Here is a 21,232-nt window from a genome sequence, read left to right as displayed (position 1 = left end):
GGTGATCTCTACACCCGGGGTGGGGCTCGAACTCGCCACCAGAGATCAAGGGTCACACACTCTACTCACGGAGCCAGTCAGGCGCCCCTCTTCTGCACTTCTGTAGCAGAAAGCATTACAAAAATGTAGAACGGAAGACAGCTACGAAACCAAGTAAACAAAGCTGCTGAGCAGCACTAATAGTTGAGAAAGTCATCCAACAGAGGCTTCCAACTTCTCTGTGTAAAACTGCTCCCTCAACATCCTCTATGCTATTAGATAGCAAAAATTTTGAAACGCTTTTAAGAACCCTGAATTGCGCGGCAACAGCAAGCCTTCTCCTTCCTTACCAGCAGACCGGCAGCCTGTGAGGCTGCAGCGGCTCGGTGGCCCCGTGTGTGCTGTATGGCCTACCTTGAAGTTGGGTTGGGCGAAGCAGCGGGCGACAGCGATCATAGAGGCCGTCAACGGGCCGGAGACGCCGATGGTGGTCAGAAATTCGGAAATGTTGGGGGTGAGGCGAAAAGGGACAGGCCGGTTGGCATCTAAGTCTCCAGTGGCATCGTTTATATCAAATCGGAAGTAGGCCACATTCAGCTTGCCGGTGTCCTAAACCCCGGAAGAAGACAGTCTCAGAACTCCCGCAGCACAGCGCCCACATGGAAGGCCAGGCCCTGCCCAGCAACACCCAATTACCTGCGCGATCTGTAACATCTCGGGGTTGAGTCGATTTAAATGCAAGACGAATTCTGCAAAGCCAATCAGCGCGAGCTGGATGGTGAACATCTTCCGGAAGGTCCAGTAGTCCGTGGCGTTGGGGAACGTGTGCAGAGCCCACTCTTTGAGCATGCTGCGTGGGACCATGTTACTCTGAACTTCTTTGAGGATGTCTCGAAGGACCTGAAATGGTAGATCACTCCACCATAGCTTCCCTCGACTTGTTTTTTCTAAAGGAAAACTCTCAAATTGTATTTTTGTACTTACTTGGCACCAACAGTGTGACTTCTGTTGACACACATACATATATGATGTCATTCAACTAAACACAGGGATGCTGTGTTTTTTTTTTTTTTTTCCCTCTCCGGCTCATGTCGTAAGCTTAGAGCAACAATAGAGCCACCTGAGTAAAAGCGTTAGCGGCATGATACTTGTCTTACCAAAAATTTAGGTAAAACCCAAATACCGCACCTTGTTAACTACAGAATATGCTGGAACAGTTAACAAAAAGAACAAATGAATAATTGGATACTGACACTTCATACCTGAGACTACTAAAGACAGAAGTGCCCTAAACTGCAGGAGTCCGTTTCTCAAGGCAGAGCAGATGTTACACACCACTTCACACTGAATTCTGTGGACGCCACAAATTCAGAGACGGTCTCGATAAAAAACTTTACTAGAGTTAATTTAGTTCTTGTTACACCAAATGGTAAGGGCACAACGTCTTTTCTGGGCTAAGTTCTACCCATGGGCTTTCAGTAGCTACTAGAATGCAGGCCCTAAGAAACCAAGAACCACACAGACCATCAAGAATACTAGCACAAATCATAAAAAACAAACTAAATAACGAACAAAACCCCACACTTTTAAACTTTGGAAAATTTTTTAAATTCTGGAAATTAAAGGCTTACAACCATCTGAGTAGCTTTTACTCAAGAAAGAGAGGGTGAATCCTAGTGACAGAGAGCTTTGGAACAGTAGAATTATACTATTCCCATCCCCTTTTCTCCACTTTCACGTTGGCCTTGAAAACCAACAGCTTTGCACCCACGGCAGCTGGAGAAACCAGCAGCCTAAACAGCCACTGCAGTGGGTGAATGGGTTCAGTGAGCCCCCAAAAGCTCATCTCCAGAGAATTATCACTATTCGTCTTGTCTGGCCTTCCTGAAAAAAGCCCCATTCGTTGGGCTTGTCTGGCTGAACTCAAAAGTTCAGTCAGTGAGGAGTATCCATTTCAACTGAAGGGCATTTGCTGAAAGCAATCCGTGACAACGGTTTAACACCACAGATGCCCGAGACCGTGATACCAGCTGCAGCACAAAAGACTACGGCAAACAAGAGGAAGAGCTAGGGAATGAGATGACCACACGAGACTTTGAAAAGCTTCAGTATAGTCCTGAGAAACCTCAGAAAGTCCTATGCTCTCACAGGTGGTGACTATATAAACAGAAGTGCAAGCTAAGGCAGAGATGTAAATTATTTGGACATGTTGACGGCATCTCTCCCCTTTCCCCAACACAAAGAGGCCCTCAAAAACAGAGAAGACTTACTGCTTAAAGGCATGTGAGAAAATCTCTGTGAAATCATTGCCTAGCTGAGCAGAGATTTCCATGACTGCACATGACAAAAACACTTTTGCAAAGTAGTCCAGGATAGTTACTAAACAAACAGCAACAATAACAAGCCTTGGGAAAAGGATCTGATTTCTAGAGCTGTCACCTATTATTAGAAATACCAGTTTTTCAACAAAAAATCATGAGGAAAGTGAAAGAACAGGAAAACACGGCCAATACACAGCAAATAAAGTGAAGTCCTTGTATACAAAATATAGTAAGAATTCTTAGAATAATAAAAAGACAAATCATATAATTTAAAAATGAGCAAAGGACTTGAATAGACAGTTCTCCAAACAAAATATGCAAATGGGCAATTAGCACGTGAAAAGCTAAGCTGATCAACATCACTTGTTATCAACCAAAATGAATGAGGACGACTCTAACCAAAAAGACAGGATAATAACTACTGGCAAGAACGCAGAAGAAAAGATAACCTTTATACACTGTAATCACCTGGGAGAATAGTTTGGCAGTTCATGTAATGTCAAACAAAACTGACCATGTGACCTGACCCATCCATTCTACTGAGGCGTATGTCCAAGAGAAATGAAAACATACATCCACACAAAAACATACACGAATGTTCATAGTCCTTAGCACTGGCTGTAAGTCAAAAAGTATAAATAATCAAGGGCACCTGGGTGGCTCAGTGGGTTAAAGCCTCTGCCTTCGGCTCAAGTCATGATCCCAGGGTCCTGGAATCGAGCCCTGCATCGGGCTCTTTGCTCAGCAGGGAGCCTGCCTCCTCCTCTCTCTCTGCCTGCCTCTCTGCCTACTTGTGATCTCTGTGTGTCAAATAAAATCTTAAAAAGTATAAATAATCAAAAAGTCTGCCAACTGACAAAGAGATAAACTAAACATGGTATTAGTCACACAAGGGAATATTAAGGAATAAAAAGGACAAACTACTGATACATGCCACAAAAAAGCACATATTGTCGGATTCCCTTCATATGAAAATGAAGAACAGCATATTCACAGTGTGCGTGAGACTGCAAGATTCGTGGTTTCCAGTGCTCGGGGCAGAGAGGAACAGGGAGTGAGAGTAACGGGTATGAGGCTTCTTTTGTGGGTGATGAACTGTTTTAATTCTTTTTTTTTTTCCTTGAAAAGGAAGCTCCATGCCCAATGTGGGGCTTGAACTCCTGACTCTGAGATCAAGAGTCACACGCTCTACTGACTGAGCCAGCCACGTGCCCCTGGGTTGATGAAATGTTTTACAGATGAAGAGTGGTCATGACTGTACTACTCTGAGTATGCTGAAAACGCTAAATTGTACACTTTATTTTATTGTATTTGAGGGGTGGGCAAGGGGGAGAGAATCCTACGCAGGCGCCACGCTCAGGATGGGGGGCAGGGAGCTCGATCTCTCAACACTGAGGTCAGGACCTGAGCCAAAAATCAAGAGGTGGATATTTAACCAACTGAGCCATCCAGGGACCCCTGAACTGTACATTTTAAAGGGTGAATTTTCTGGCAGGTAAACGATACCTCAATGAAGGTATTGTAAAAAGCAGAGTTAGTAAGGCAACAAGCCAGGTGCAAAGATAAGAAGGGGCCATGACACTGGATTGTTTTGTACCGTTGCCAGCACCTCGAGCTGGCTGGCAGGACCCCACTCCGTCTCTAAGCTGAACCGACCGTCACCCTCATCAGTCACACAGCTGGTTATAAAACACTAGGGGACCCTCATGTCAGCAAATATTTGCAAATGGAGAAAATCAGTTTCCACACCAAAGGCAAATGCAGCCTTAAGGATACAATCCATTCTTCTCCCACAAACACCCCAGGACTGTCCTTGGTCCACAGAGTGACCAGGCAGTGGCCTGTGACCTGATGAAGCCCAGATGCCAATTCCCAAGGGAGGCCGCAAGCTCTGTCCGTGGAGGTCAGTGAGGACAGATGGATTCTGCATGGAGGCAGGAGGCTGCACCGGACCCCGCAGGCCCTCTGTGCCCTGAGCACTGCCAGGGTGGCTGAGACGAGCACCCCGTGGGCTCCATCTTGCTAAAAACAAAGTCTCCCATGCCCCAGACTAACCAAAGTGCTGACATGAGGGTTCCCCGGTGTTTCATCAACAGCCGTGTGACTAATGAGGGTGACAGGTGATCCACGTAGAGATCCTGTGGGGTCCTGCTGGGCCCGCTAGACCTGGACAGGCGGACGCCAGCTCATAGCTCCTTGGTATGGCTCCTAGAAGCCGGGAGGCCCTCTCAGGAGGCACAGGAAGGAACAGGCCAGGAAAGCAGCCTCTTGGTGATGAACCCAGTCCCGTGCAAGACCTCCTCATCCAGACTCCACGTCTCCCCCACTTTCCGCCACGGGCAGGAATCTGTAGGCGGGGACGGCCCTTCGCCCACCCAGTGAGGCCAGAGCCGTGCAGGCTCCTGCGGTGGGCACTGCGCTCCCTCCCGAGGGAGTTTCCCCTCCCGACACAGCTGGGCCGACGGGTTTCAGCACTCGCCCTCGCCCCTTTCTGTATTTTAGGAACTATTCACAGTACGGAGACCGTATGACACCCAACGCCCCGCAACCAACCAGAGGAACGTGACTATGAAGGGATACACAGCCTCGTGTCCCTTAGATGAAGGCTGGCTGCCAAGTGAGTTTGCCGTAAAGTTACTCTGCAGCAAATGGCGTTGCATTAGGGTCCCCGGTTATCTCTTTTCTACCACCTCACACATCCAAGGAGGAAAAGGTACCTCTCGGCTGCCCATGAGGCCGCAGACAGACCCTGTGCTCCCGACCGTCCCAATTCGGTACCTGGTGGCTGGCTTGGGTCCCGCGGGCCTGCACGGTGGCCAGTCTGTCATAGTACCGGGAGATGGGGTTGTCGTGCTCGATGCCCTTCTTGGCACAGCGCTGCTTGTAGATCTCCACGAGGGAAAGAGAAGAGGGGTTGTCCTCCACGAGGCGCATCTGTGGGGACACCGCCACCACTCGTGGAACTGGGGAGGAAGGAGAAGGAAAAGAAATGGGAGCAGAGCGAGAACCCGCCCGGGCAGCGCTCGACTCCGCTTCCGGGGACGTCCCGGGAGCAGCTCACTCAGCCCCGTGGTGAGCAGAGAAGGGGGTCAGGACCGGAAATCACACACTGTGTCCTAACTCCGCGCCTGGCACACGAAGCCCGGTGCCCTGGCGGAGCCTGAGCTGCCACCACCTTGTGAAGAAGACACAGGTGAATGGAAATTCTTTAGGAAGCAATCTTCAAAAATACAAACTAGAGACTCTACCAACAATTCACTCTTTCGAGGCCCTCCCTCGCCGGCTTCCATCAGGAGAGTTCCAACCTCCCACTCGCCCCAGGCGCCCGTCCAGTGCGGCTTCGTTAACCGCTCCTCCGGGGCAGGGAGGGCTGGCCCCAACTAGGACACCCCAGCCCTGCTCTGTGTTCCTGGGTTCGGCTACGGGAAGCTCCCAGGGCGAGTCTGCTCACTCCACCCGGTTACTCCGTGGAGCTGCACTGAGAGTGGGGCGCACCCGGGACCCCGACGACCCCTCTCGCACTGCAGAGGCCGCTGATGAAGCAGTTCTCCTCAGTGGTGACAATCTCCACTGGGACGGTCCCCAACCAGAAAGCGCCAGGCGTGCCCGCCCCAGGGGCCAGACAGCCGCACTCACTCCCCAAGTTTGTCTTCCCATTAATGCGATCTCGGAACCGGTCACTGGACTTCTGTGAACTTGTTTCTTCATCTGTAAATGAGAGTATAGTACCTACCCCATAGGGCTGCTGGCACATTAAATAATACTTTAAAGATACTAGATCAAGATAATATTACTAAGAATCTAATTTTTTTAAGTAAGCTCTATGCCCAACTGGGGCTTGAACTCCTGACTCTAAGAGTCACGTGCTCTACTGACTAAACCAGCCCGGCTTCCCTTAAGACATTTTTTTGGGAGAATATTTTGTAGAGAGTGGAGAAATCTCCAGAGGACAGCAAAAAAGGCCTCAGAATCAAGCTTGTCCAGTGTGGGGTCACAGCAGCCGCCGCACGGGTGTTGCTGAACAGTCCAGAGGAGGCCGTGACCCTGTGCTGGCACCAGCCTGTCCCCAGGTCCCTGTGACTGCCGGAACCCACACTGGGTTTCAGTGTGATGTGTACACACACACACGCTTCAGCCCAGCGTGAACCCAGCCTAACATCAATGAAGGCACGATTGGCACTGCCAAAGGTTCAATCTATTGAGAGATTCCTGTGAGTGGCGCCTAGGCAGCCCAGTTGGATAAATCTCTGCCTTCGGCTCAGGTCATGATCCCAGGGTCCTGGGGTTGAGCCCCGCATCCGGCTCCCTGCTCAGTGGGGAGCCTGCTTCTCCCTCTCTCTCTGCGTCTCCCCTGTTTCTGCTGTGTCTCTGTATCTCTCTTAATGAATAAACTAAAAAAAAAAAAAGAAAAAAAAACCTTAAAAAAGAAAAGTTCCACTGTGACTCGAAGGCCCCTATGAACTGTCGTTTGATGCTGACAAAGAGTTTGTTTCTTTGGAAAAAGCAAAGAACCATCTATTTTACCCCCGACAAGACCCACACTATAGAGCACGTTATGTACATGTTAACAAGCATATGGTTTTCTACAGACTCGTTTCTGCGATCTACTTCTTATTTCAGGGATACTGAACTTAAGGGTAAGGGATTTTGAGTCAAAATGGGTTGGATTCTTAGTGGTCAGAAAGCAGCTCTGTCCAGGACCAGGTAACATGCACTGCAACGGGTTCCTAGCCTCAAGGATGAGACGCTGCAATGTTCTCACTGGTTCTCTTCTGGGATGACAGGTCACCTTTGGCCCCGTTAGAGACAGAAACGGGTCACTTATAAATGACCCACAAGTTGGTATGAAGAGACCTTACTCAGAGGCTGCCGGTCGCCACATGACCAAGATTTCTGTGGCCTTCTCGGGGCTTCTCGACCCCCTTGTGCTGCACTTCCCACTGGAAAGGCACGCTCTGGCCGTGGCCACGTGGTGCCGTGTGAGCTCCAGGAGTCCTTGGAGACGGCCCACAAACACGCTCAGAACACGGCCTGCGCTCGGCCCACGCTTCACCAGCACACAGCCAGATTCCAAGGCAGGGAGGCGCAGTAGTGGCCACAGATGTGACACCCCCTTCTCTAAACCAATACTCATCAGACACTCGTCTTGCACTGAGAGGCCTAAATGCTGGGGAGCAGCTTTTCCTAGGAGCGGGGCCCTCCTTCCAGAACCTTCTGTGCGGGGCATGCTTCATGGCATTCTCCACTCCTGAGGGCGGCACACATGCAAACCCACAAAGGCCAAGGGGAATGGCCGCAACCCCAAAGTGCACCTCTCATACCTGTGAAAAACAGGTGCCTCTTCGTGGTTTCCTTCCTCTTCTCCAGACAGGGGTTCAGCAGGCGGAGCAGTTGCAGCACGCGCTCCTCCCGCCGCGACTCGGTCAGGCAGGCGTCATTCATGACGAGGTACGGGTAGATCTTGCCGTTGTGGCCGCGGATGTAGAGCCTCCGGGCCGCGGTGTTGTGCTTCTGCACGATCTCCACCCTGGGCATAAACCTACCCAAGCGGGCACACGGTGAAACCCCAGCTCCCCAAGCCCCCAAATGCCAGTCCCTTTGAGAAGAAAAGGGAACTCTACACGAACGACATCTGGAGACAGACTCCCGCAGGCACAGCTGTCACACGCACCGATAAGGTGTAAACGGTGCGACACTCTCACGACATGGGGGGGAAGACCCCTCAGCAGAGGGAAAACGCAGGAAGAGGACACAGTAGCTTTAAAACATTTAGCCACGGGGTCCTGCCTCAGGAGCTCAGGGTGAGCTGCTGATTGGCTCTGAGGACCCAGCTGCAGAGCTGGGGGGGGTGGGTCCTGAACACGGGGAGCAGGACAGGCAGGCCCAGGACAGTCACGGGGGCTGTAGGGAGCGGTGCCCTGGGAATAAGCAGGAGTAAGCGTGAGGACTGCTGGCCCTTGCCGTCACCTCCCTCTCGTGGACCAGGGAGCAGGGAGGTCTGGCCAGAAGGGGAGTCACATCTGGAGGGCCAGGAAACCCGATTCTGAATGCACAAGAAAGCAGACTTCTGGGTCTGCGTGTGACCATTTGTTACAGAACTTCTGACATTTACCGTAAGACAGAACGTCTACTCTAATACAGTTTTACAAATGTCCAGTTCTGTTTTGAATACCGAGCTTTAGGAGTTCTATAGACTGGGTGACTTTCTATTCTGTTCAGTTCCATGGGGATTCAGAAAAAGTTCTTTTAAAACCAAGAGAAACACACACTTGACTCAAGACATTTCACCCATCAGCGAGGCCAGGCCCTTTAAGTGCCTGATTCCTGAAATCCCAGAACAATCTCCCATTCTCCCCTTACGGGGGGCAAGGAGAGCACAGGGGAGGGTCAACAAGCCTGGATCACCGCGCGAGGTCTGCCCCGAGGCCCGTCCCATGGTGGGGCTGCCTGGGGTCCCATGCGTCAGTGACCACCGCCACGCCGGGCACACTCACCGAGCAATCTTGATGTAATAATGGGTCGGCTTGGGCATCAAAAACTCCCCTGGAATTTCTACTTCAGCTGTCTGTGCCGAGAAATTGCTCAAAAACCGGCACTTTTCTTCTATGAGGAAGAACTTCGGAAGCTGCTTGGTTTTAGCCTCCAGGATTTTGATCCACTTTTTCAACTTGGAAATAAGATTATGAAGCTTCATGGATCCCGGAACACTGAAGTCAAAATCTTCAAAATAAAACAATTAAAAACACGTTCAATCATCTGGGCTATCTGGAATTCACTACAAAAGCATGCTCAAAAGCCTCCCAGGTAGGAAAGAGGCATGTTTTATTGTACGTCTAACCCGGAGCGGAGAAGATCTTCAGTCCCCCTTGCTCTTATGTGTGAGTCGCAGCCTGAGCGACTTCTCTACTGACCCCAGGACGAGAGGGAAGGGACGAAGTGCCCAGAGGAAGCCTCGCCCCGCGTCACCACAGGCCCTGCGTGGGCCTCCGAGGGGCACAGGAGCCCACCGGCCAGCCCTGAAGGTCACCGCCTTCCGCCCACCCGCAGCCCTGCCGGACAGCAAGCGTCACACTGGGGAACCACGGCCCTGTGCCAAAAGACAACACTGCAAGTAACCTGAGGCTAAAGGAGAAAAAAAAACCAGTCCAGGCGAATACTAAATTGTAAGTCAGTTCATCAGAAGAACTTAAGGCAAGAAACTGAAATGACAAAAACGGAAAACGTGCACTTTTCATTTAAGCAACTGAAATACCCGATTGCTGTATATCTCAGATTTTCCTAAAACTCGGCATTAAAAGGTCAATTACACCGAAAAACCGGGCGCCTGGGTGGCTCAGTGGATTAAGCCTCTGCCTTTGGCTCAGGTCACGATCTCAGGGTCCTGGGATCGAGTCCCGCATCGGGCTCTCTGCTTGGCAGGCAGCCTGCTTCCTCCTCTCTCCCTGCCTGATTCGCTGCCTACTTGTGATCTCTCTGTGTCAAATAAATGAATAAAATCTTAAAAAGAAAAAAACAAAACAAAACAATAAACCGAAAAACCCTTCTTAAAAAAAGTGTCAATTCCACACAGACAAGCACCAAGGGTGGAAGAGGCTCTCATTACTCGAACCTGCCAGAACCCAAAGGTCAGGATAAGCTGAACCGTCTCGGTCACAATGGGAGCCACCATGCTCCGTGGACAAGGACTGGGATCTAAGACACGGCAGGGGCCCTTCGCAAGCGAGCGGATGGGCTCCCAGGGGCCTCGCGTGGATGCTCTCCCGCAGTCAGGCTGTGCGGGGGGGCCTGGCGCAGACTCCCGCCCCCTCCACCACCCTCACTGTCTTCTCCCGACCACCCCCTCCGGGGCCCGCAGCAGGCTGGTCTGGGGCCAAATGCAGAGAAGGTGAGTGGGGTCAGCAACGTGCCTGTGGAGCCAGGACCCAGAGGAGGCCCGTCAACACCTACACAGGGGCCCGGGAGGGCCGTGGCCATCTGAACGGCCAGAAGCGCCGCCCCGCCAGCAAGGTGCTCCCATGTCCATCTGCGCAGACACCCGTGTGAGCCCTCTGGCCACACCGCTTCTGCCCTGAATCCCTAACTCCTGGCCACCACGGACCCATGCTCCGCCTCCATCCTGAGGTTAGTTTACAAACGTTTCCTGAGCGCAGGCCATGCACTAGGTGTCCTTTCGAGGCAGGCTTTTTGCACTCAGCACAATGTGAGGTTCATCCAAGTTGCCGCACCAGTGGCTAGCTCCACTTTATTTTTCTCCTGTGAGCACGGCTGTGGCTTGCTCTGCTCATCCATTCTCTCAGTTTGGCACTTCCGCAAATCAAAGGGCTGCGGCCTTCGTGTACAAGTTCCTGCATGTTAGTCAGTCCTCATTCCCTGCAGTTACGGTGATGTACAGTCTTTGAACTTTCCTCCACCTCCTCACTGGGGTGGGTGTTAGTAGCCAACACAGGTGATGGGGCCCAAGAACGGAGATGGGGTAACTCTCCTCCGCTGTGTGGACGAGAACGTGGCACTGAAACACAGAGCTAGTCCTTCCTGGGAAAGGAGGACCAGAGGGGCTGCATACGAAACGCCCATGCTGGGGCGCTTGGGTGGCTCAGTAAAGCCTCTGCCTTCGGCTCAGGTCATGATCCCAGCGTCCTGGGATCCAGCCCCGCATCGGGCTCTCTGCTCTGCGGGGAGCCTGCTTCCTCCTCTCTCTCTGCCTGCCTCCCTTCCTGCTTGTGATCTCTCTCTCTGTCAAATAAATAAATAAAATCTTTAAAAAAAAAAAAAAGAAACGCCCATGCTTGGAAGGTCAGAGCCTCAGAGCGGTCTTCCTCCAAGTTTCAGGTTTTGTATTTTTTCATATTAAAATCCGAACAACTTGTCTCACTCTGAATTCTCTATTTCAGACTTCATTCGATTTAATAAGTGGGCATTTTAAGATTAAAAACACACGGAGTATCATTTCCCTTGAGTAAAATAGAAGAGTTTCCGTAAAATTCATCTCAGACTCTTCCTTCGTCCGGGAATACGACCGACCACATTGTGGGAGCGTCACAAAGAAAAAAATCGAAGACAACAGAAGTGCTTCAGTGGAAAAGGTGCGAGGGGCTCATATTTTATTGTTCCAAGAGCATCTTCTTCAAGGTGGGGTGCACTGGGAGAAGCCCCTTGACCTTAAAGGGAGTTCAGCATCACTTTTAACGACCCACTCACAGCACAAGGGGAGAAAATGCGGGGCTCTGGGGCCTGATCTCACACGGATCAAAAGAAAGTCATGGCTGTAGCTGCAAAGCAAACTTTGCAATCAGCGGGATAAATATTTCCTTTTATAGGACTTCACCCTCGTCTACACAGCACAGATCCTAGCTGTGTTCTCTGCATTAGGAATTCTTGAAAGATATTTTAAATAACTAGCAGTGTGAACTATTATTCTATGGTTTAGTGTCTCTATGAAGAAAGAATGTTCTGGAGACACTTATAAAACCAGTAATTAAACAAGAATGTTTCTATTCACTGGATTACTGAGCAGAAAAATCTTGTTTCCCGTGGTGGTAACTCGGGGGTTGACACTCAACACAAAGGCCTGCAGAAGTTGCCCAGCTGGCTAGAGAAACGCTCTGAGGCCTGGGGATCACTGGGCTCCCATGTCAGAGGATGGGCAGGTCAGCAGGGTGGCTGTGGGACACAGTCGGTCAGCCTGTGTGTGCACGTGCTGCGGGAACCAGGGCCCACCTGGCAGGTGAAGACTGAGACCAAAAGGGACTGGATTGATCGCCACCGATCAGACGAACCCGGAGGCCAAAGGTTCTCGCTCTTGGGCGTCTCAAAAAATGCACGAACCCAAACCAGGGGCCAGTAATGATGATACAATTTCCTTGTATCATTTCTGTCACCTGAATCCACTACTGGTTTGAATTCTACTTGTCACCTTAAGCCCTGCACCTTTGTGCCCAACTCCCCTCCAAGCATTCAGTTTTCCCACAAAAACCAAGGGGAGGGAGGGACAGGAGAGGGTGGGTTCAGCCTGAAACCCTCCTCTTCTGAACACCCTCCGACCCCTCAGGCAGAGCCTGGCTCCCACCTCCACCCGTCACTGGAGAGAAGGCAGTGTGGCCTCGGGCTGCGGAGAGTTACAACGACCTCATGATCAGAGTCCACATTTTAAACAGCCCAGTAAGCTCAGCCATGTCAGTGCTCGTGAAAACCAGAAATAACAACTAGCTGATGTTAAAGACAGAGGAAGAATGGCAAGTGGACCTTCTCTAGGTACAGGGAGGGACTCACCAGTTGTGAACTGGCCCTTCAGCTTCTGGAAGACGGGATCCTGGGCGGTGGCCTGTGCCCGCCTGGCTAGAGACTCGGAGGCCGCGCTGGAGAACATGGTCGAAACGTTGGACACGTTCTCCAGGCCCACCCCGAACGTGCTCACCAACTTCTTGACGAAATTTAGAGTATGGGGGGTAATTTTGGCATCTGACACAGCTCCGCTTTTCTCAAACGCAACGGAGTAACATTTCGCCAGGCCCTGCTGGAGCTGCCTGAGAACCTGGTGGAGAGAAACCCAGATACGTCGCACGGCAGCTCTCTAGGCCAGCAGCTAAGTGACCGCCGAGCATCGGCCCAGCACGTCCCCTCCCCTGCCTCCCGGAGCACAGGAGGTGTCAAATCAGCGAGAACCACACAGAGCGAACCTGTGCTCACCCCCTGTGCACGCTGCACTGTCAGCGGTGTTTTTAACCATAGGACCAAGTGTCCTGAATGTTAAAACAAAACAAAAAAAATCCTCCACTTTCTTAGACATACACCTACCCTGATGATTAACCAACCACAAGAAAAACCTTCTATGCAGACAGCTTTGAAGTTACTGCTGCGTGTCCGCGCACACACACACGGTAACAGTAATAACAAGGGGGCCTCTTGGCCAACAAGACAAACACCGAGATACCAGTCATCAGCTTATACGAACACCATTCAGGAGAGGGTCTGGCTGCTGAAAGTACACTGAAGAACGGACTTCACTTCTGGAGTTACCTATGCCACAGCCGCCTGCCCCCGCCCAGTTGCCGCCCGCCCCCCATGGCTGCTGCTGGCTAACTGGTCTCAGATGGGAGCACAGTAAGCAGGGTAAGGCCAGGACTGGCTTTCCCGATCTCATCATCTTCTTCAGGCGTACCCCGCGTCAGGTGTTCGAGGCTGTGTTCGTACGCAGACATCTGCTACCCACCCACTCCACTGTCCAGTTTGACAACACAGAACCCAGACATGACCAGGCAGCGAATCTGAAGGACGACAGCCCACAGCACGCGGACGACAGTTCCCCGCACGTACCTCTTCGTGCCAGTTCTCTCTGAACCAGACCATCTGATCGACGATGCCTTCCAGGGAAGACAGAAGGGTTGGGTGGAGCTCTCGCTGCATGTGCATGATTCGGCTGCAGCGCCACATTGGGGCTGTTGCTCTTATGGGCCCTGGATCTGATGCAGAATGGGACTGGTTACCCACTGAACTTGGCTGCTGCTGTCCAGAATCTGAGAGTAACACACACAACGCCAATGTCAGCGCAAAACTGGCCGGATGCGAGAGCTCGGTGCTCTAGAGGACCCATCGGCCAAAGGAACACTGGTTCCTGCAGGCGTGTTAACACAGCACGAGACCGGTTCCCCAGGGACCCTGGGAGCCGCTCCGGCTGGCTCTAAGGACACGTGCGCTGAGGGGCTGGGCATGCGTAGTGTGACTGCCTACAACCTGTCCTTGGATGTTTCCATGAAAAGCAGAAAGGGTCACGTTGAGAAAGAGAGAAAGAGAGAGAGAGAGAGAGTGTGTGTGCTAGCATGTGTGCACACAAACAGCTATGTGCTATGTGGTGAACTGAGGTAAGGGGGCATAAGTGTTCACTGTCCTCTAACTTCACCATAAGGTCAAGCATTTTTTAAATGTTTGGGAAAACTATTTCATGATACATTCCTTGCAGATGGCTCAGAAAATCTAGAAGTAATTAATGAGGAGGAAAGCCAAATCATGTCTTTTAAAATAGTATTTTTGAAAAATACAGTCCTTTGTGATGTGAGAAATATACTATAGAACCCAAATGCCCATTTCTCCAGCTTTGGCTCACTCAGAATAAACACCTTAGTTTGCAAAGGACCCAAACACACATCTAGGTAGACCTGTGAGGCCAGAGCTGGTGCCGCGCAGTCTCCTGACCAGCCCAGCTCACCAGCGGCAGTGCGACCACACCCAGGGGATCAGGTCACCTTCTTAGAGAATCTTTGGCCTCACACCATGAACACCTGGGTGTTAAAAATGGCCTGAAGCAGATGGTGCTTTAATGGTTTACAAGGGACCATGTATAGCGGGCAACAAACGAAACCATTAAAAGTTACTTCTTACACAGGAGGATTTGGTACAGATCAAAACTTTTCTATTTGAGTGAATCTGATAAAACTGACATCTATGCTGATTCTTCGACAGCTAAAGATATTATAAACTAAATGACATACATGGTAAGCATCGTTTAGACTCCTTACCAGGATGCATTATTTAAACTTTATAATTCTTCAGACCTAAACATTTCATGTATTTTTCCTACTCATGGACCAAATCACTCAGGTAAACCAGCGCCCTATTAAATCACAACCACAGGGAACACTGACTTCCTTCCTAACCTAACCCGAACCTCCCAACCCCACAGTGTCCTCCCACGGGCTAAAGACAGACTGAGGGCAGGCGAGTGTCCATAGCCACCCAGACATGGAGCGCCCAACGGACGGAGCCCTTCGCGGTCTGGCCAGCCAGCCCCGCCCAAGACATACCGCTCTTGTAGCGTTCCCGCTGCTCGATTTTCAGGGTCAGGTACAGGGTCCGGATGGGAAAGTAGACCGCCTGGGGATACACGCGTCCAACCTGCTCAGAGACACGGGTGTAAAGAGCACTGCTCACCACCTGGCTTCTGGAGGACGACGATCTGCGTGGAAAGTAACTGCTGCCACTTGCAAATGGGCTGGGGCCTCCATCCGGACCAAGGAGGCACAGAGTGCACCACAGGGCGCATCCACGAGCCCGGACTGAACAGCAGGTCAATACCTAGTTCACCTCTGAAAGATCTGAGAAAGATGAACCCGGTGCACTCCCTCAGTTCTGCCCAGGGGACTGTTAATGACAGAGAAACCACACCTGCCTTGGATTCGGCAAACGTGAGAAAGACAAAACGCACTGGCCCCCAGATCTTACTCAGGCAAGTAACGGCAAAACTCAAAACGACACTGGTCAGTCTTCATATTGGGCACCACTCACTGGGAACTGGAAACCGACTCTGACTGACAAACAGGTTCGCCAGAAACTTCACGAAACTGCAGCGAGGAGGATGCTGAAGATTTTCTGTTTAAGAAACACCAGTCCTACCAAACTGGGGTTTTACGGCTTCTTCAAAAGGCCTGAACAGCTACTCTGACATCCCTCAGACCCTTCCAAGTGCATCTATAAAAAACGACAGGAGTGGGCTCGAGCTCGGCCACGGGCCGCTGGGCAGCCGGCGAACGCACCGGGAGAGATGTCTGATGAATGATGATTCTCCCGCACAGACCGACTCTACGTCCGGCAGATAAACGCCAGGCAAAATGCCAGTACCCAGGGACATCTCTGTAGCCTCTCGCAGGGAAAAACAAAAACCATTTCTGGATACAAGTAAGCTGCACAGACAGAACGTGAAACGGCACTATCTTAAGTACTTGGTCGGGACGCTCTTCATTCACGAGGAGTCCATCACGGGACCCTCTAACTTTGTAAGAAGAAATGCCCTCACAGGCAGCGACACAGAACTGTCTCCAAATTCCCACCATCGGGTTCCTTCCTGTAACCCTGGGCTGCTCACAGGGAGGGACAACCTGAAACCATCTCAAATCATGGTCACGAAAGCCTTCCTCCGGGACCCCAGTGTGTGCACTCCCCCAACCCCGACCCCATCCCCAGGGCACACGACTTTCACCCCTAAGAACGGCATGAAGAGTAAAAGGTGACAGCCGCTATGATTACAAGGACTTCAGCTGAAGGGTAGCTACAAAGTATCAACTGGATATCCGTGTCACTAATTCAGAGGATTCACTAGTAATTTTAAGAGAATACCTGTTTTACTTGCATCTTTGTGTGGCAACACAGGCAAGGAAAAAAACTGGCATTTTAATACTCTAATAATGTAGCGGATTATTTCGTCCCGAAATAATTATTTCTGGATTATTTTGTTCCAATCACTTTTAACTTCGCTTTAGATCAAGTGACATTTAAATGTGTGCAGCTTCCTACATGTGAAATGAAGACCTAATTTTCTCGTAACAAAGAGACCCTGTTGCTCCCACCTGGCTAATGAGGTTCAGAAGCAGCTTCCCCTCAGAGCCGACCAGGCAGGTGAGCAGCTGCGGGATCCAGGCCAGCCACTGGATGGGCGGCACGCCGATGCAGTACTTGTCCACGGCGTCGGCCAGAGTGTTCTTGTCGTCATCAAAGCTCAGAAGCCACAGCACCTAAGACAGAAGGAAAACCCCAGAGCTAAAGGAAACGGAGGCCCTTCATCAGTGACTTTTCCCCAACATTAAAACAGCACACAGCATAGCCTTGCTGGCAATGTGGGGGAAGATATACAAAAGGACCAGCGATATTGCTAAACGCGCTGCATAAACCGTAGATGAGACCGCAAACGTGAATACGCCTCTTGCGTGGTGGAGGCATTACCGCCAATCACCAGCGACCAACCTAGTAGCCCAAGGCCCCGCCAACCTTCCAGTTCACACTCATGACCTCCCCACAACAAAATGGACTTGTTAAAATCTCTGATGAACACCACCCCGGAACGAGGGGGCCACAAGCTGGAGGCTGGGTGCCCACGGATGTCTGAAACAACTACATCGAGAAGGAGGCAAATTCAGAGTCACACATTTAGGGGGCGTCCCCGCGTCACCACAGCTGGCGTGTTGTTTCTGGAGTCAGCTGCTAACACTAGGTGCTGATGTTCGTTGCACATCTGGACATGACGGGATTCTAAGAAATCCAAATCTTTAATGGGACAAACCAGAAAAGCAGAACAACTTCTTCCTAAGTTTTCTGCAAGGATGAATGTTGGGTTTTATGTATGTGCTTCCAGAGACACGAGAGAGGCAGCAACACTTAAGAAGGAATCTCAGTGTTAAGGCAGTCACCTCTGGGCAGGTGCCTGTCAGCCACCAGTCTCGGCCCCTGTGCTGCGCTGGGGTGACCTGGGGCCAAGAACCCAGCGAGTGTGACCGCACCCCGCAGCGCGTGCAGAAACCCCGGCATGCCGGACACCTGAGACTAGCGCTGTGCAGCTCTGGGACTGTGGGCACCTCCCCTTCGGGTGAGGGGGGAGAATCACCAGGTGTGTGGCAGAAAGTTCTCCCGGCAGCCTCCTCGTTGGTCTGCAGCAATCTCTGTCCAGGGTGAGGTCCCAGAGAGAACGCTGGACCGAGTCCCAGGACCGACTCCAGGCACGGCTTTGCTGCTTAAAGTCTTGGGGCCCCAAGTATGTCAGGTCTCTTGTTTTCTTAGCTTTCAAATGGAACTGGGACAGATGCCGCGAAGGCTGATGGGAACGGGCCAGGCAGGTGGGAAATAATGCCCCACCCCCAGCACGGATGAACAAAGAGCTGGCTTCTCGTGCAAACCTGAAGGCTCCCAAACGGCCTTTGGTGAAAGTGGGTTCTACCTGTCTCACCTTGGCTAAGTACTTCCTTGACTTGCTCTCGTTCTGATGCCGGCAGGCGTGCAGGTAGCACGTAATGGCAGACACGCCCAGATGGAGCTGCCGCTCCTTCACGAAGATGTTCTCCAGATAATCGCCCCACATGGCCCAGGCTTTCACCAGCACATCATGCATTTGCACGGCTGCAGAAAACGCTTTGTTGGCTTCCTCAGATCTGTGAAGAGACAAAAGCAAAGCATTATTATTTTTCTTTGGAGAGCTTCACGTAACATAAAATCAATCATTTTTAAAATGAGTAATTCAGTGGCATTGAGGACGTTCAAAATGTCCTACAACTGGCACTCTCTCAGGTGCCAAAATGCTGCTGTCATCCCCAAAGAAAACCCCGTAGCACAGAGCAGTCACTCTCCATCTCCCTGAACCTCCCGTCCCTGGGGACCAGCAACCTGCCTTCTGGCCCCACAGACGGACCTCATCAGCATACCTCACAGAAACGGGATCCCGTACGACATGACCGGTTTTCGAGGTTCACCCACGCTGCAGCGGGTGTCAGCACGTCACTCCTTTTTGCGTCTCACACTGTTCCCTTGTGGGTCTACACCAGGTTTTTGCTTATCCATTCATTTGGGTTGTTCTGACATTTTGGCTACTGTGGACGGTGCTGCTACAAACATTCATGACTAAGGACCCGCTTGAGCACCTGTTTTCAATTCTTCTAGGTACATACACGTAAGAGTGGAATTCCTGGGTCACACGATAATTCTGTTTAATTTTTTGAGGAACTCACAAACTATTTTCCACAGTGGCTACATCATGTTACTATCTGCAAATGACGGTTTTACATCTTCCAACAATGTGCAAGACAAAAGACAACTAGATACTTCTATCCCTCGTGATTATAAACGCAAACCAAAGCCAAGTGCATGTGAAAGTATTATACACCATGACCAAATGGGATTTATCACAGCAATGCAAGGTGGTGGGTCAACACACACACAAAAATCAACCCACGTGCATCACGGCAGCAGAATGAAAAAGAAAAACATGATCCTCTCAGTGGGTGCAGGAAAAGCATCTGATGAAATCCAACACCATTTCATGATAAACACACCCAACTACAGCTAGGTATGGAAGGAAACTACCTCAACGTAATAAAGGTCAGACAGGAAAAGCCCACAGGTATCATCTTATTCAACAGTGAAGGAGTAAAAGGTTTCCTCTCCAATCAGCAAGAACTTTCACCACTTCTACTGAACTAACCACCAGAAGTCCTAGGCAGGAGCAGTTAGTCAAGAAAAAAGGTAAAAGCATCCAGATTGGAAAGAAGACGCAGAACCATCTCTACTCGCAGATGACAGAACTGTATACACAGAAAACCCTACAGAGTACAGACACACAAAACAGAGCAAGTAAACAGTAGGCGAAGTTGAAAATGTAAGAATTCAGTTGTATTTCTTTACCTTAGCAATGGAGAATCTGGAAATAAAATTAGGAAAATAACTTATAATAACATCAAAAATTAAGAATACAGGGGCGCCTGGATGGCTCAGTGGGTTAAAGCCTCTGCCTTCGGCTCAGGTCACGATCCCAGGGTCCTGGGATCGAGCCCCGCATCAGGCTCTCTGCTCAGCAGGGAGCCTGCTTCCTCCTCTCTCTCTGCCTGCCTCCTGTCTACTTGTGATCTCTGTCAAATAAATAAATATTTTTAAAAAAAAATTAAGAATACATTCAGCATAAGAAATGTAAGACTTTTTAAAAAAAATATTTTATTTATTTATTTGAAAGAGAGACAGTGAGAGAGAGCACGAGTGAGGAGAAGGTCAGAGGGAGGAGCAGACTCCCCGTGGACTTGGGACCCCGATGTGGGACTCGATCCCAGGACTCCAGGATCATGACCTGAGCTGAAGGCAGTTGCTTAACCAACTGAGCCACCCAGGCGCCCAAGAAATGCAAGACTTGTATGCCAGAAACTGTAATACCTTGTTAAATGAGACAAAGATAAACCTCTCATGTCTATGAACTGAAGGTTTAGTATTGTCGTGACGGGCAACCCCCCAAATTAACCTTCACGATTCAATGCAATCATCACTCAAACTCCAACTGCCTCTTTTGCAGAAATGAATAACCTAAAACTCACACGGAATGTCAGGGCTTCCAAACAGCCAAGCCAATCCTGAAAAAGGATCAAGTTGAAGAACGCTTCCCGATTTCAAACCTTACTGCAAAGGAGAGCGAATGACACAGTGTGGCCCCAGCACGAGGATGGACGTACATCAGTGGAACAGAGCTGAGTGTCCAGAAATAAACCTTTATTTTTGTGGTCAGCTTTTCCAAAAGGAGGCCACGGCCGTTCTCTGGGGAAAGAAGTCTTTTCAAGGACTGACACCGGGACAGAGTCTACACACGTGCGAAACAATGTATCTGGACCACCATCTCCTGCCACATATAAAAATTAACTCAAAATGGTTGAAGACCTGACTCTAAGAATTAAACCTCTTTGAAGAAATCGTAGGAGTAAATCTTATGACCTTGGGTTAGGTGATGGCATCTCAGCTATGACACCAAAAGCACGAGCTACCTGAGAAAACAGATACACCGGACTTCTAAGTGAGAAGCTTTGTGCGTTAAGGGCACCGCCAAGAACGTGAGAAGGCAGCCTGCAGACAGCGTGAAAATGTCCACAATCATACACCTCAGAGACACAGCCAAACATCTGGGAACTAGAGCCAGATGATAAAAAGCCAAATGACCCACTAAAAAATGGGCAAAATAACTGAACACGTGCTGCCCTGGAGAAGACCCGTACACAGCACAGGGAAGACGCTCAACATGGCCGGTCATCAGGAAGATGGCAGTCAAAACCAGTACAGCCCCACTTCATCCTCACGAGCACAGCTGCAGTCTGAGAAATGGAAGGTGACCCAGGCCGGCAGGGACGCGGAGAAGCTGGAAACCACGGACGGTGCTGGCGGGAACACACAATGGCGCAGCCACTATAGAAAACCATCTGGTGGTTTCTTGACCAGAGAAAGAAGTCCCGCAGGACCCAGCAATTTCATCCCTAAGTATATGCCCAAGGCTTCCCCAAAAGCCTGTATGTGAACGTTCACAGCAACGTTACTCACAGGAGTCACATGTGGAAACAGTCCAAATGTTCACTGATTGTTGCCTGGACTGAAACCTACAGACACGCCCGGGAGTACTTCGCCTTGACACAGCACAGGCAACCCCTGAGAAC

General features: G+C 50.5%; 1 protein-coding gene across 12 annotated transcripts in view; it reads right to left on the bottom strand.

Annotated features, from left to right (window-relative positions):
• The window catches only part of TRRAP (transformation/transcription domain associated protein), a 112,379-nt gene that overhangs the window by 2,840 nt on the left and 88,307 nt on the right, over positions 1–21,232 (bottom strand). For 9 of the 12 annotated variants that reach the window (XM_032328453.1, XM_032328458.1, XM_032328457.1 and 6 more), the window contains 10 exons: positions 18,007–18,208; positions 16,637–16,801; positions 15,098–15,188; positions 13,614–13,813; positions 12,570–12,831; positions 8,795–9,020; positions 7,622–7,839; positions 5,079–5,263; positions 676–879; positions 394–588 (listed from right to left, as the gene is read on the bottom strand). In XM_032328453.1, the coding sequence (XP_032184344.1) occupies positions 394–588; positions 676–879; positions 5,079–5,263; positions 7,622–7,839; positions 8,795–9,020; positions 12,570–12,831; positions 13,614–13,813; positions 15,098–15,188; positions 16,637–16,801; positions 18,007–18,208 (1,948 nt within the window). The remainder of the gene's footprint in view (positions 1–393; positions 589–675; positions 880–5,078; positions 5,264–7,621; positions 7,840–8,794; positions 9,021–12,569; positions 12,832–13,613; positions 13,814–15,097; positions 15,189–16,636; positions 16,802–18,006; positions 18,209–21,232) is intronic. The other 3 variants (XM_032328459.1, XM_032328461.1, XM_032328463.1) reach the window with 1 other exon arrangement.

The sequence above is a fragment of the Mustela erminea genome, chromosome 20, assembly GCF_009829155.1.
Source record: "Mustela erminea isolate mMusErm1 chromosome 20, mMusErm1.Pri, whole genome shotgun sequence".
Classification (NCBI taxonomy): Eukaryota; Metazoa; Chordata; class Mammalia; order Carnivora; family Mustelidae; genus Mustela; species Mustela erminea.
The sequence above is the reverse complement of the archived record's forward strand: the minus strand, read 5'-3'. Positions and strand labels throughout refer to the sequence as shown.